This window comes from Oreochromis niloticus, linkage group LG22 (genome assembly GCF_001858045.2).
Source record: "Oreochromis niloticus isolate F11D_XX linkage group LG22, O_niloticus_UMD_NMBU, whole genome shotgun sequence".
Lineage (NCBI taxonomy): Eukaryota > Metazoa > Chordata > Actinopteri > Cichliformes > Cichlidae > Oreochromis > Oreochromis niloticus.
The window spans coordinates 25,585,646-25,599,570 of NC_031985.2; the positions used below are offsets into that span (position 1 = coordinate 25,585,646).

General features: G+C 41.3%; 1 protein-coding gene across 2 annotated transcripts in view; it reads left to right on the forward strand.

Annotated features, from left to right (window-relative positions):
- The window catches only part of rims3 (regulating synaptic membrane exocytosis 3), a 46,582-nt gene that overhangs the window by 14,478 nt on the left and 18,179 nt on the right, over positions 1 to 13,925 (forward strand). For both annotated transcript variants that reach the window (XM_005453846.4, XM_005453845.4), the window contains exon 2: positions 5,311 to 5,639. In XM_005453846.4, coding sequence (XP_005453903.1) covers positions 5,375 to 5,639 — 265 coding nt within the window. In that variant the 5' untranslated portion in view covers positions 5,311 to 5,374. The remainder of the gene's footprint in view (positions 1 to 5,310; positions 5,640 to 13,925) is intronic.

The window sequence follows — 13,925 nt, forward strand, 5'->3', positions numbered from 1 at the left end:
TTATAAACTGAGTGAAGATTAATTTAGACTTCTACAGGAAGTCAAAATACTGACTTGCTAAATCGGACACTCCTTTTTTAAGTAAACTGCAACCTTCTACGCCATGCAAGTCATTGTAGGCTCGGGATGTGCACATCAGATTGCGTACTATAGAAGATTATGCCATAGGCGTACGCCATGAGTGTCTGGTTACAGCATAAGTCTAGATGTAGATTTCCTGCAGAACCATAATTCATGCATAGAGTTTATATATATTTATTTATAAGCTTTATTTACACAGCACAAGACAGGTTACTGTAACAGACAAGGCATTTATGTTACAAAGAAGGAGGCACAGGCAGGGAAAACCCAAAACACCCTTTTAAGATTAAGAAATTGCACCACTCTTCAACACTCTTTTCTAGACCAAAACCTGGATTTGACTGTTAGTGACTTTAAAGCTCATCATTATGTCTCCTTTGTTTAACAAAACAAAATGTAAAAACCCAAAATGTGTGGCAGTATAGGAGGTTAAAGGTTTTTTTTGGATAGGTAGGAAATGAGCAAAGAATGAGGGATGTGCGGTATGCGACAAAGATTTGACAGTTGAAACAAACTGTGGGGGTAGCAGTTACGTGGTATCCCAAACCATTTGACTTGGTTGCCAGGAAACCACTGGAGACAACCAGAACTGCTGGTAGGCAGATTTACTATATATGGACTGAGACAGGTATGCTGTTTCTGCAGTCTTTTTGCAACGCTGGGCTAAGATAACGTCTCACGGTTCTATATTTAAGGTACAGTGTAAGGAAGTGGAAAAAGTGCAGAAGACATTGATTTTGAACCACAGCTGTATATAAGAGATGGATTTAGCCACAGTGACGCCACCCACTGGAAGTCCATTTCTGAAGCCTTAAAACGAGACAGTATTTTGTCTTGTGGGTTTTTGTTGTTGTTTTATTTTAAACCAGAAGGGTGAATCTGAATGACATGAATGTCAATCTCACATGACTTGTTAATCACGATGTAAGCAAGCCCAAAATAATACTCCGTTTCATCTTCTATTTTACTCTCCTTGGGAGCATGATTGCCAATTCAACTGAGGTCGTTTCGACAAGCAGATTAGTTTTCCCCTTGCTGGTTGCTACAATGAACACAGATTAAAGTCCCTTCTGAATTGGCTCCACTTTGCAGAACTGGTTTCTATATCAAGTGTGTTTTCAAATTTTTAGTTAGCACCAAATAACAACTACAGTTGCCTCAAGATGCTTTATATTGTAAAGACCCTGCAAAAATACAGAGGAAAAAAAGCGAAAACCCCAACAACCAGAAGACCCCCTATGAGTAAGCACTTTGGTGACAGTGGGAAGGAAAAATACCCCTTTATCAGGAAGAAACCTCCAGCAGAACCAGACTCATGGAGGCACAGTCATCTGTTGTGACTGGTTGGGGGTGAGGGGAGGAAGACAGGACAAAAGACACGTGGTGGAAGATTATTAATAACTGATGAATGAAAATAACTAATAATGAATTGTAACTGATTGTATGTACAGCCTGTTTCTAACTCTTTCTTTGTGAAAAAGAAACAAACATACTTACCTTTGTTAGCTTCTAATGCAATACATTGATGTAGTAAATTAACATATATGAAGCACACACAGTTTAGCTTGTGTCACATTTAAGCCTGTGATCCACACTCACTGATACTGTGGAAGATCTCATTAGAAAGAATAAGGAGGCTGGGATAGATGTCTCAGTTACTGTCACTGTCAGTGTCATATTCTTCTCCCTCTCCTCTTTCCTTCTCTCCATTATTTCACACAGATCAGACTGCAGCTTTGTGCAGTTTCCCCCCGTTTTTTTTCACTGTCCATTCATTATGAAGCATCTCTCCTCCTCCCACGTTTCAGTCCCCATCCTTCCGTTTCCTTCACTTTTCTCGTGTGTCCTCTCTAAAACCACAGTTATTCTATTTATCTCTCTCACCCTTCTCTCCATCTCTAGCCTATCCTCATTTTCTCCCGCTCTATCACTGCATGTTCAAAGAGAGCCAGAAAAGAGTGGGCTGGAATAGAAAAGAGGGAGAGAAGAGAAGAGAGGGGAAAAGGAGAAAGACATGAGAAGAAAATACAGGGAGTACATGTTCACCTGGATTTCTGTTTTCAAGCCCCTGCTCCTCCCCCTCCCGCTGCCTCTGTTTCCTCTCAGTAACAAATGTCAAAGCATGCAGACCCGCTGCCTCACCCTCCTCCTCCTCCTCTTCAGCTTATTATTATGACTTTCATTACAAAATACCAAAATCTGCCCTTTGCTACATCAGTTCATTGTTCCTCAAAATAATCCACTTTGCCTATTCTGGTAATTTTTTCGTTTTGTTTTCTTCTAAAAATCAGCCAGCTACTTTGCGCTGTAAGGATTATGGTGACGGTGATGTGGCAGAAAGTGGTTGGGAGGATGATTCATGCAGACAAATGAAACGCAGTGCTTTTACATGTATTCTCTTCCAAAGATGCATAAAGGGCATATTTTACTACATGTATGTATATATTATTTATGATTTCCAGCAGTGGGGATGTTTTAATAGCAAACTCATTTCGTGCCATTCCCAGCGATCACCGACTGAGTCTTTTAGCCACACATGTGGGACGGCTCTAGAGATGGAAATTTCCATTGCTTTTTTTGGCAATAATGAATAGAAGGATTGCCATGAAGTTTTTCCACTGACATTTAAAATCCTAAAATGATGAATTCTACTGACATTGAGGAACTCCATAGCTCTCCTATACCATCAGATTAGGCTGATTAGCACATTGTAGCATGCTAAACATGGATGGTAAACATGGCAGGGCAGGGCGGTTAATTGAGTTTTGTCATCAGTTAGAATTCTGGCTCCCAGCAATTAAAACAGGGCAACTTCAGCTGCAGTGCGTCAAACACATTACTATGCATCACTGTGACATCACAGTGGTTGTAGTATAATTGTAGGGAATGATTAACTGTATTCTGCTGCTCCAATAGGTCTGGCTGAATTGAGATGAAGGATTGTTGTCCTGAGTTAATTGTTTCATTTAGCATCATATGTGAGAAGACCAAAAATCCCAGACATCACTCTATAAAAATCCCAAACCTTACCTATATACATACACTTGGACTGATCTTTCTCTTAAGATGATCTTCTCATGCTCCTCTGAAATGTTATAAGTGTGGTTGCAGTTTTTGGATCACTCTGTAAAAAAAACAAACAAACAAAAAACCCCTAAAACCCCATTTGTGTGTATTCCTCTGATGTGTGCTGGACCTCACTGCGTTTCACCATTGGGAAGTAAATAAAGTCACAGGGAGGCAAATTCAGTTCAATTCAGTTTTGTTTATATAGCAGCAATTCACAATAACAATCGCCTCCAAGTGCTTTAGACTGTAAAGATGTTAGAATAATAGATGCCCTATGAGGACTAGGTGACAGGGGGAAGGAAGAAGAAGAAGAAGAAGAGACCTTCGGCACAACCAGGCTCAGTGAGGGGCAGATATCTGAAAGAAAGGACCGAACAGAAGCCATTGGAGAGAGAAGACAAAAGTCAGTGGCATGCAATCATGGCATTTAAACATGCAGGGACTGAAAAGAGGAGAGTGGAGAAGAGGTGCTCATTGCATTATGGGAAATCTTCTGGCATGCCTAAGCCTGTGGCAGCTGATCCAACTCTAACTATTTGCTTTATCAAATATGAAAAACTTCGGAGCCTGATCTTGAAAGTAGAGATGGCGTCTGTCTCCTGACAGCTGAAGGCTCTTACTTTTCAAAACTCTAGGAAAAACAAGTAAGCCTACAGTCTGAGACCAAAGTGCTGTGATAGGATAATACTACTACTACTAATAATAATACATTTCATTTACAGGTGACTTTCACCTTTAAATAAGAACACCTGACAAGTAATTACTTACCAAAGTCACAGTATACATAAAGTAGTTAAGAAACACCATAGAACAAAAAGCTAATTCAAACAGAATAGGCCACTTTTAAATAAAATATGTTTTATGACTGGCTTTAAAGATCGGGAGAGGATCAGTATTGTGAGTTAGGTCTGGGAGAGATAGACCCAAAGACAAGGGGGCACTTGGCTGAAAGCTGTAAGGCTCTAAATTAATGCAGTATATTATCATACTGTGAGGTCTTCAACTTGGAAAAGAAAGGGTGGCCAAACCTCTCTTTTCTTTTTGTTTTACATTTATTTGTGCCATTGTCATTTGAAAGAGAGCTATCTTTTAAGGTTCAGTAGATGTGTCGAAGTGATGAAATTCTGACTGTCTTAACCTAATTCCACAATCATCTGCATTACTTTAAGTTTAGGCATCTAAACTACCTGAGTGTGATACGTGATGCAAAGTTTATGAAGCAATGAGATAAGTGTTATAGAAAATGCGCACTGATGAACAAGAAATATTTAGGACGAGTATAAAAGCACAATGTCGGCCACAGCGCAACTACATATTTAATGTGCCTCCAGGCTGTCGGTTTAGCCTCCGTATGATCGCTCTTGTGATGGGAGAGAAAAGGAGCAGAGTTAAAGAAGGTCCCAAGTCACAGATGTTTTTGTTTTGTTTGGCTTAACACAACCGCAGGTGTAAGCAATGGCTCAATCCCATTTAATAGCTAGTGAAAAAAGTTTTATTAGTAGAATTGTACCTCTGCCAGTACAAAAGGTGCCGTACCCATCAGTTTGAGAATACAAAGGTGATCAGAGTTTGGCGAGCGAGTACACGCGCGCACTGCCATGATTCAGCCAGCCAGTGATGACTTGGCTCTGGAGTTTATCATCTGTCGCTGTTTAAGGTCAGACAAAAAAAAATAAGATTAAAAAAAATACCGGAGACAAATACCAGCTGACAGGGTCACCCCTCAACAGCAGGCCAGTCCTGACATTTGTGTGTGTGTGTGTGATGCCGGAGATATAGTTTACATCACTTGGACAGTGTGCTGCCATCTGCACTGTCCTCGCCTGCTGACCTTTGTCTTCTTTGTTTTCTCTGTTTTCAAAACTATTGGAGATGAAAAAGACTTTTTAGAGCATTTCACTTTTTCATTGTGTCTTTTATAGTGTAAGAACTCATTTTTGCTGCCTATGCAATAAGTGTGTAAAACCAAACTGTGGTTGAGATTGAAACTTGGTGTCCTTCAGCCCCGGGGAGCTGCTGCTGCGGCTGTAAGACAAGCTTTTCCACTGTGTTTTATGAGACACACTGCACATCAAGACGTCCTTTTATTTGAGCTCTTCTCCCCTATTTGTACTTTCACGATCACCTGACTCTCTGTCCTCTCTCGTCTCTTTTGTCAAGCCCCGCTCCGACTTTCCGGCCCCTTCTCCCCCCCAGCCTATCGGCCCTCCAGTCCAGCAGGACCATGATGCTCAGCAGCTCCGTGGAGGTGCCCCGCCCGGGAGGGATGAGTGGCTTGAGTGGGCTGAGCACGGCTGCCCGGAACGTGGTGCGCTCCTCCAGCATCTCGGGGGCCATGTACAGCCTGGAGAAAAGTCCTGGCAGCGGGGGCCCAGACTCTACATCGCTGACTGGGACTAAGAAGCGGCGCTCCAGTTTGGGTGCCAAGATGGTGGCCATTGTGGGGTTGTCACAGTGGAGCAAGAGCACACAGCAGCTCAACCAGCAAGGTCAGTTTACAGTCTAAACTACTTAATCTGTCAGTCGTTCTCTCTATGGATATTCACTTTCTGTTTCTACCTTTCTGACACTTTCACCAAGGTAAATTCATCTGTTTTTCCCCATTTCCCAGCCGTCATCCTCATAGTTTCTGTTTTTTCTTTCTGTATCCTTTCCTTAGTTCTAACCTTGGTCTCTCCCCATCTGTTTTATTGTGATTTAAAAAGTTTGAAGATTTTAGATTCTTTTTAAAATATGGGTTTTTTATTTCGAAGAGGAAGTTGGATCGTTTTTATCCTCCTGAATTTTCTTTAACATGGGAAAATTTTCCTTGTTCCTTTAAATTGATTTAAATACCTTGCTGCAATTGTTAAAATGACACTAAAACTGTTATAACAAAATAATAATTATTACAGTTAACATTAGCATAATGCACTCTAGAGTGTATCTGGGGTTATTTTGACAGCTACAATATTTGATTGAACAAGCTTTATCGTTTAAGGTGTTAGTATTGTAGCGAGTCCTTTTTGAAAGGCTGCAGCACATTTGTGAGCGTCGCCGTGTGTTGAACTCTGCAGCGGGTTTGCAGCGGCAGCAGCAAGTACGCATGGTGACTGTTTGGTAGCGGCATTATGTTCTAATACGTCTCCTGCGGCGTATAATTACAGACCCTGTGCAGCCTCAAGAAAAGCGTTTCTCACTTTGCGCCTCAGTGGGAAACACAAACCTACTCTTTCCTGGTGGAAAATAAGAAAAACATGTCACACACTGAGACTTTGTAAAGGCTGAGAGGCATGGGCAGGAGGGGCAAGGGGAGCAGGGGATGCATCTTATTTGAGTGCAGCCAAATTTTTCCTTTTTCATTCCTCTATCTGTCAGTATGAAAGAAGTTGTTCATCTCCTCGCGTCCTCTTACACATTCTGTTTCTCGTCTCAGCACATCGAACTGTAACTTTTACAGAACAGTGTGTTCGTGTCTGCATGTTTCTTTCTTTCTTCTTGCCTGTTCACTTGGTGGCTGTACACAGTCTGTGTCTAATTCTGTGTAAGTGTTGAAATATATCACAAGATCTGGCTCTCTGCTGCTTTGTGCAGCAGCGTGTTTTTACCGGTACTTTAAATTATACAAGTGCTTTATTTTAAACAAAAATGTCAAATATGTATTTATTGTACCTGCTCAGTTTTGTATATTTGTCAGGCAGACAAAACAGTGCAACTGAAAGATTTCAAAATAGACGACGTTGACTCATCTGCAAACACTTGCCATTTATTTTTTAAGCTGTTTTGAAACCTAAAAAAGGTGCAGCACAAACCAGAGAACATTCCCCTTCAGAGTAGATGTAGTTGTGCTATGCTCTTTGCGTCAAATTTAACACTAGTGACTCCCAGCAGCCTCCAGCAATCACTTGCCAACTGGTTGCAGAATACACACTTGTCCCTGGGTAACGGTGCTTACAAGTGGGCATTATCGACCGGTCTAAAGGCTTTTGTGAGTGGAGCATTCGATTTCACAGTGACTGCTCCAGCAATCGGTTGGGGAATGCACATTTTTCTCTCGCAATTAGTTATTGCCATATGGCACATGTTTGGCTATGCAAGTGGGGCCTAACTCTAGCCCTAGATATCTTATAGCCTTTTTCCACTAGTACCAGCGTGGGTCAACGCTGTTTTTAGGTACTAAAAAAGTACCTGGTACCAGGTGCTACCACCTAATGGAAAATTAGGTGGTAGTACTTGGTACCAGGTACTTTTTTAGTACCTACTCGGCCAGGGTTCCAAGCGATCTGAGGTGAAAATGTGACATCAACAGACTGCATGCCACTGATTGGCTAGTCAATGCCTTCAGTTAATGAGTCATGAGCATTCCCTTCACGAAAATACATTCCAGTAATATGGGAAATGTCTACACAAAAAGCAGCACAGTGGTTCCCGAGTCTGACAAAAAACCATACAACGAGCAGCAGGTATACCATCGCCTCAGCATCCTCCATTGTTGTGGTGTTGGTGTCGCATATAAATGATGTCACAGGATTTTTGGCTGCTTTGCTACAACGACCCCATGCACATTAGGTGATACTTGATTGTAGACTGCCAAGGTGAGCTAGTGGGTAGCAGAAAAGGGCTATTAATTGACACTGTGATATTCAGTGGGATGCTAAGTTTGGACCTTAAAGCATATTATTTTTCATAGAATTGTGATTTATTATTAGAACTCCAGCGAGTAATTGGCCAACGGCTGGCGTATGACAGTTTTGTGCCCTAACCAGAGACCAGCTCTTTAGCCTAATGAAAGTCTGATTATGAACTGGTCTGCTCCATGCATGGGCAACACATGCGCAGCGGCGCAGGCACATAGCTGTATGCATGCTCACATTCATACGCTAGCATGCAGTTAGCGTGGTAGCTCTTCACCCTGAGTGAAAACACAAAGTTTGACAAAGTAAACTGTGGGGGGACCACCATGAAAATGTTCAGAAAAACAGAACTAATCAGACACTTAAATCACCTTCAGCCTGAACATGGACACTTTAAAGAGGCTTACAAAAGCAAAGTGGCTGTCCAGAGCTCAGAGCCAGCCAGAGGCCAGCTGCCCCAGTAAGCACAAGAGGATCAAAGCGGTTATGGGGATAATTACGAAGTGCAAGTGTCTGGTGAATTTATAAACATACCGGGAAATGATGTAAGTACTTGAAATTTGTTTTGTTATATAAATCTGTCGGGCCTGGTTTTGTTTGGTAAAGTGAAAAATGTCAGGTTTGTGTGTGTAATTATTTGTACTGCTTCCCAGTAGCAGAGCACTTTATTTTGGAGCTGTTTAAATGAGAGAAGCAAATTCTGTAACTGACTCCAGTTTAGGGGGGAAATTGTAACATTTAAAGAAAGTATGCCGGTTTGAGGCACATCTGTATCAACTCTTCAGACACAGCAGCTACATCCATCTTTTATGTACAGATTCTTTATTGAACTCGTTTGGCATGTCCCGTAAGTTATAATTTGACATTATATTTATTTAAGTAAAACATTTGGGTCAGTGTTTAAACACTGTATAGCAGCCGAAATATAAATTTTCTGGCTATAGCGCATTGATATGTGTAGGACTGCATGTTTGTCAAACAAGGTCATTCCTGTCATTTGATTCACTTATTAATTGGCTTTTATTTGTACCGTAAATGTAACAAAGCCAGGCAGTTTAGCTTTTCTTTCTGTCTCCAGCGACAGCTTATCCTGAAGGATAAGTAAGAAGAAAGCAACCATTAGATAAATGCATACACATCCACTCACCATAGTTCTGCATTGTTATCCCCTATCATTACCTGCCTTTGAAATCAGCTTAAAATGGCTGTTGTAACCAGGGCTCTGTGGACACACACACACACACATACACAGTGACACAAACAAAGAGCTTGCTTCACTCATCACAGCTGACACTTGTCTGACGCAGGGAGAACTGTCGATATTTTCACCACGGGGGCTTTCGTGTCGTGTTTGTGGTGATGAAGAGAGCACAACAAAAGGAAAGTGCGGATGGGGAGGCTAGGAGGGGCTGACGAGGTAGAGAAGAGGAAGGGGAGACGAGGGGTGCATCTAAATTTAGATGTTCTCAGCTGCCGGAGCAGCACATTGTGCCTGGAACAAAATCACAGTATCATAGAGGGCTCTTTCTTCTTCTTCGTCTTCTTCTTCTTCTATCGATACCACATCTCACCGCATTAGAGGTTCGCTAGTTTTCTCCCTGTGCGCTGGCAACAGGTTATGAAATGATTTTTTAAAGCACACCTCTGATGAGCTGAGATTCAGTACGAGATATGAATAAACAAATCTGTCCTCAGTCCTATAACAAGATCTTCTAAAGTAGAGAGGTTTAGATCATGACCGTGGACATAATATCTTATTAAAAATAAGCTACTAGCAGCCAATCTGATAAACTGAGCTATAAAGTGTCACTTAAGCAGGAGAGATGGGTCACACACACACACAGGTAAATTGTGTGCAGCCCATCTTACAGAATCTCATAGACTCAACTGCAGCTTTGTAGATACAGAGCGCGGTGACAGCGGCATCAGTGTTATATCGATTTCAATTTTGGGGGGAAAAAGAGAGAACTGATGGTGCTTTGTGACTCAGTACTGATAGATATCCCCAGCATCAGAATCAGTTGGGCCATTGCATCTCCAAACTGATTAAATGGAGGTAGGCTCAGACTCAGACAGTCAACATTCCAATTGATTTAGGTGTAAATTGAATCACTGTCCAGGTCTTTTTACGTAACAGTCACCCAACAAGATTATGTCACTGCTCTACTAGGAATTTGCCTGTTTCTCAAAGCTTAACCAGGTAAAGACTGAAAACCTGTTGCTAGAAGAAAAAAAAAAACAAGGTTGTTTACTCCAAACTAACATGCCATCAACTCATAGTTTACACCAGCTAGAAGGACATATCAGATGCAGATAATTAGACATGTGACCCACACACTACATTCCTTCTCGCTTGGTCGCGTTCGATTAGGGTCCTTTCTTTTCTTTGTGGCAGTCATTAATGACCCAGTCCGGTCAGATCTCGGTGCTCCATGTTTAGAATGACACCGGCATTGATTGGCTAGAGGGGGGTAGGTATGTGGGGATAAGATGACCAGCTAATAACCAGTAACACACAATATTGATGCAGATTTGGTCTTTGACTGGATGAATGAATGGGAAAGGAAAACAGAACCAAAACTCAACATAGATTATTTCATTAAATGACTTATTGATTGATTTGATTGGATGTTGTGGAGGAAGGGAACCTTGAGGAGAAACACAGACTCTCACAGCACTCCACAAAATCTATTAAATGCATATACAGTAACTTCAGTGTTCTGAATGTGTTGTGCTCTATTTTTTCATAACTTTTAATATTAGATCACAAGCAGCCTTCTTGTTATCTAGTAGAAAAAAAGGGATGGTTCTGCTGCTGCAAGCGATACAGTTTGCGTGCAAAACGCGAACACGGTGAAGGACGATGATGAAGAATGTGACTTAGCAGCAAGGTAACTGGTAGAGACACCAAAATGTAAAGACATTGAAGGAATATGTCAGCATCTTACCGATAAAACCCTTTTAGGAGGTAATGCACTTATGGTATTATTGTGTCACAGTTCCTACCAGGTACGTTCTTATTTTGAGAATTGGATCCAGTCAATTTACGGCGATCTGCAGAATCACTTAAGGTAAGGTCTAATGCAAGCGTTTTTTTCCCCCTACAGATGCGCTCAAGCACATTTATTTTATCTGATTTCCAAATAACAACCTCAGCATCATCTGAGGCTCTTAGTGGGGTTCTTGACCTTTTGTCAAGGTAGGCTTAATTACATTGAATCAAGTTTCTGTAGGAGTTGTCATTAAGGTTGTAACAATGCAATATGTGTAACAGAGATAAAATTGCTTTCCTAATCAGCTATTTGTAAATTTCCAGGCAGAACTGCTGATTAAGTATCAGTGTTGCCACACACAACCCCTTAAGTTGGAGAGCTAGCGTTGTGTCTTTTATCAGGCCAATCATTTGAGATCAGTCCGTTTGGTTAAACCTGCTTCGGGGTAAATTTCCCAGTGGCAAAGCACTCAGGATCTCTGACACACGCTCAAATCTCCATCGTAACAAGGTGGAAAATGAGAACAAACTGTGCAGAGTGAAGAATGCAAAAAGATTATTAATTTATTCAATTAGTATTCTGCTTTTGGGAATTGACCCACCTACCCAAGTATATTATTCATACATAAACTGATTTTACATATTTGAAGTAGGGCAAGGACGTTTTCTAGGACTTGTCAGCACTGTCAGACAACAGCTGAGACCTCTGCCAGTTCGTCGTCTTAATGTGTGAAATTTAATTGTGCCCTTAGGTGTTTCCAAGAAAAAAAAGACTTTAGGGGTCAGGTCTCTATTTTGCAGCAAAATGGATAATTGTCATTCAGTGGGAATGTTTCAGCAACTGTCTCTTTAAAGAGAACTGCATGAATAAAAGCATCAGGTCAGAGTAAAGACACTTTATGTACATTAACAGTTTATCTAGTAGTATAGAAAATAAGGTTACATACACTGTGAGTGCCTGCATGTTGTATAAAGTACAGTACACTTTGTGTACTGTTGTTGTGTAACATTTGCGGCCATGTATAGCTCCCTATCTTGGCTATTTTCGTGCGTTCCTACCGACTTGGTGTATTTTTTTCTTCCGTAATGCAGCTCAGTGTTCCTCATGTTATTCCATTCAAAGCCCCGACTCCCACTGTCTCATTATTCTGGGTTTTGTAACAGTGTTGGGGATGGCATTTTGGTTCTGTCTGTGTTCTATTTATTACCTGCTATTATTAGTACCGGTGAGGAGAAGGCACACACACACACGCACACAGAAACGGTTTCCGCTGAACATGGTCTTATCTTCTGAGCAGGTTTATCCATGACTACGAAAACAGAGCCAGCAGAGCGCTCCCAGTGCACTGTCTGTCTGCACAGAGGGACGTGGTTTTCAGAGAAACAAGCACCAATGATGTGATGCAGTGCACCAGGAGAGTTAGATTAAAGGAAACCAGGCATAGATATGCATGTTTGTGTGTCCCACTGAAAGCCCCCGCCGACACACACCCCAGCTCATATATGTCTAAAACACCTTACTCTTTCCTGCTCTATTTAGCTCAGCATCCATGCTTTTGTTTCCTTGACCTCCTTTTTAAAATCTGACTCCTGTGTGTTTATTTCTATGGCGCTGTAGCTCCTGCTGGAAGGACGCCAGAGACACGGAAAAGAAACAGAGACAGAAAAGGAAATATGTTTGACACGTGACGAGAATACTTGTTCCTTTGCTTATTAAAATGATTCCAGCTACGCTCTGTGACCAATAGCAACCACATTTCTGAGTATGCTGTCGTCAGACAAATATTTTTGAGTCGGCCGTCTGTAACTCTAGCTCCAAGCTGTGAAAAATATGCAGAGGGACTTGCACCATTGCCAGTAATGTTAAGTGCTTCTGACTCATTTTTATATTTGTTTTTCAGGAAAATAACACAGGTGCTTCCTCCAGGCTGTGAATTTTACTTTGTTGTTGTATACCAAAGGAGAAAAAAAATAGAGCAAATACTTAAATTATGTTAAATTAGCCTTTTGTTTCTCAGTGCAGGGCAAATTGTACTTAAGCGACAAAGCTTTAGTTGTCACAAGACTAGTATTTTAAACTCAGTACCAATACCAGGAAAATGTTTACAGTTGTATTCTTGTTATATTTGGGTGGGACTGATAACTGCCTACCTTCCACATTAATGTTATCACATTATTTAGCTATAGCTGCTAGCCGCTAACTTGATGATAGCTAATGTCGCTTTCGGGTAACTGCTAATAGTTCAATGGCTGAGGTGCACTGGACAGGTTAACATTTATGATAACTGTTCAACGCTGTTGAAATGTGAGCTATACCTCTTGAAATTTCTCAAAAGGTGTGAGAAAAACGTCAACTACTTCAGCTGCTAGTGAGGAGAGGGGCTGTGTGAGGTTGTGTGTCAGCAGCAGGAGGCGAGGATGGCACTGTTGGTATTGATACTGTTGTAAATGAATATTTAATTTAGTAGCAATTTTGTATTATTGATTAGTATCTGAGTACCAATTTTTTCGACAACCCTTCACAGGACTTGGGCGCTTGACCACGAACTCCTCGCTATACTGAAATATACAAATGTGAGGCCATCTGTTTGACAGCTCGGCTGAAATTTTGTGATGCAGCAGGGCAATGATCTCAATCACAGCATCAAATCTGAAAACGAAAGGAATCGAAGTGTTGCAGTGGTCCCAGTCAGTAAAAGCTCAGATCTCAACCTGATTGAAATGCTGTTGTGGGAACTTAAGAGAGCTGTGGATGATCGAATGCCCATAAACCTCAATGAACTGAAGCAACGCTGTAAAGGCATGAGGGAAAGATGCGAGAGGCTGATAAAGTGATGCAGAAACAGATTACTTCAAGTTATTGCTTCTAAAGCCACTGAATCAGGGTGTGCTTAGTTTTTTACATGACTGCACAGAGTCCAATGCAAACGTTCTTAGATATGACTGTATACTCTGTTAGCTACAATAAGATGCAACCAGCTGTGGATGAAAACTCAGCCAGTGTTTGACCCATATTTAGCAATTTATTGCTAAAAGACTGCTTGACTCTGCACCAACATCTGCTAAGCTGTGATGCTACATGTGTGGCCGACAGAGCATTTTAAACAGTGGAGCCAGAGATTTGGTGACAACTTTTCTAAAATTGCTACAAGCATCAGGTTCTCAGAAAG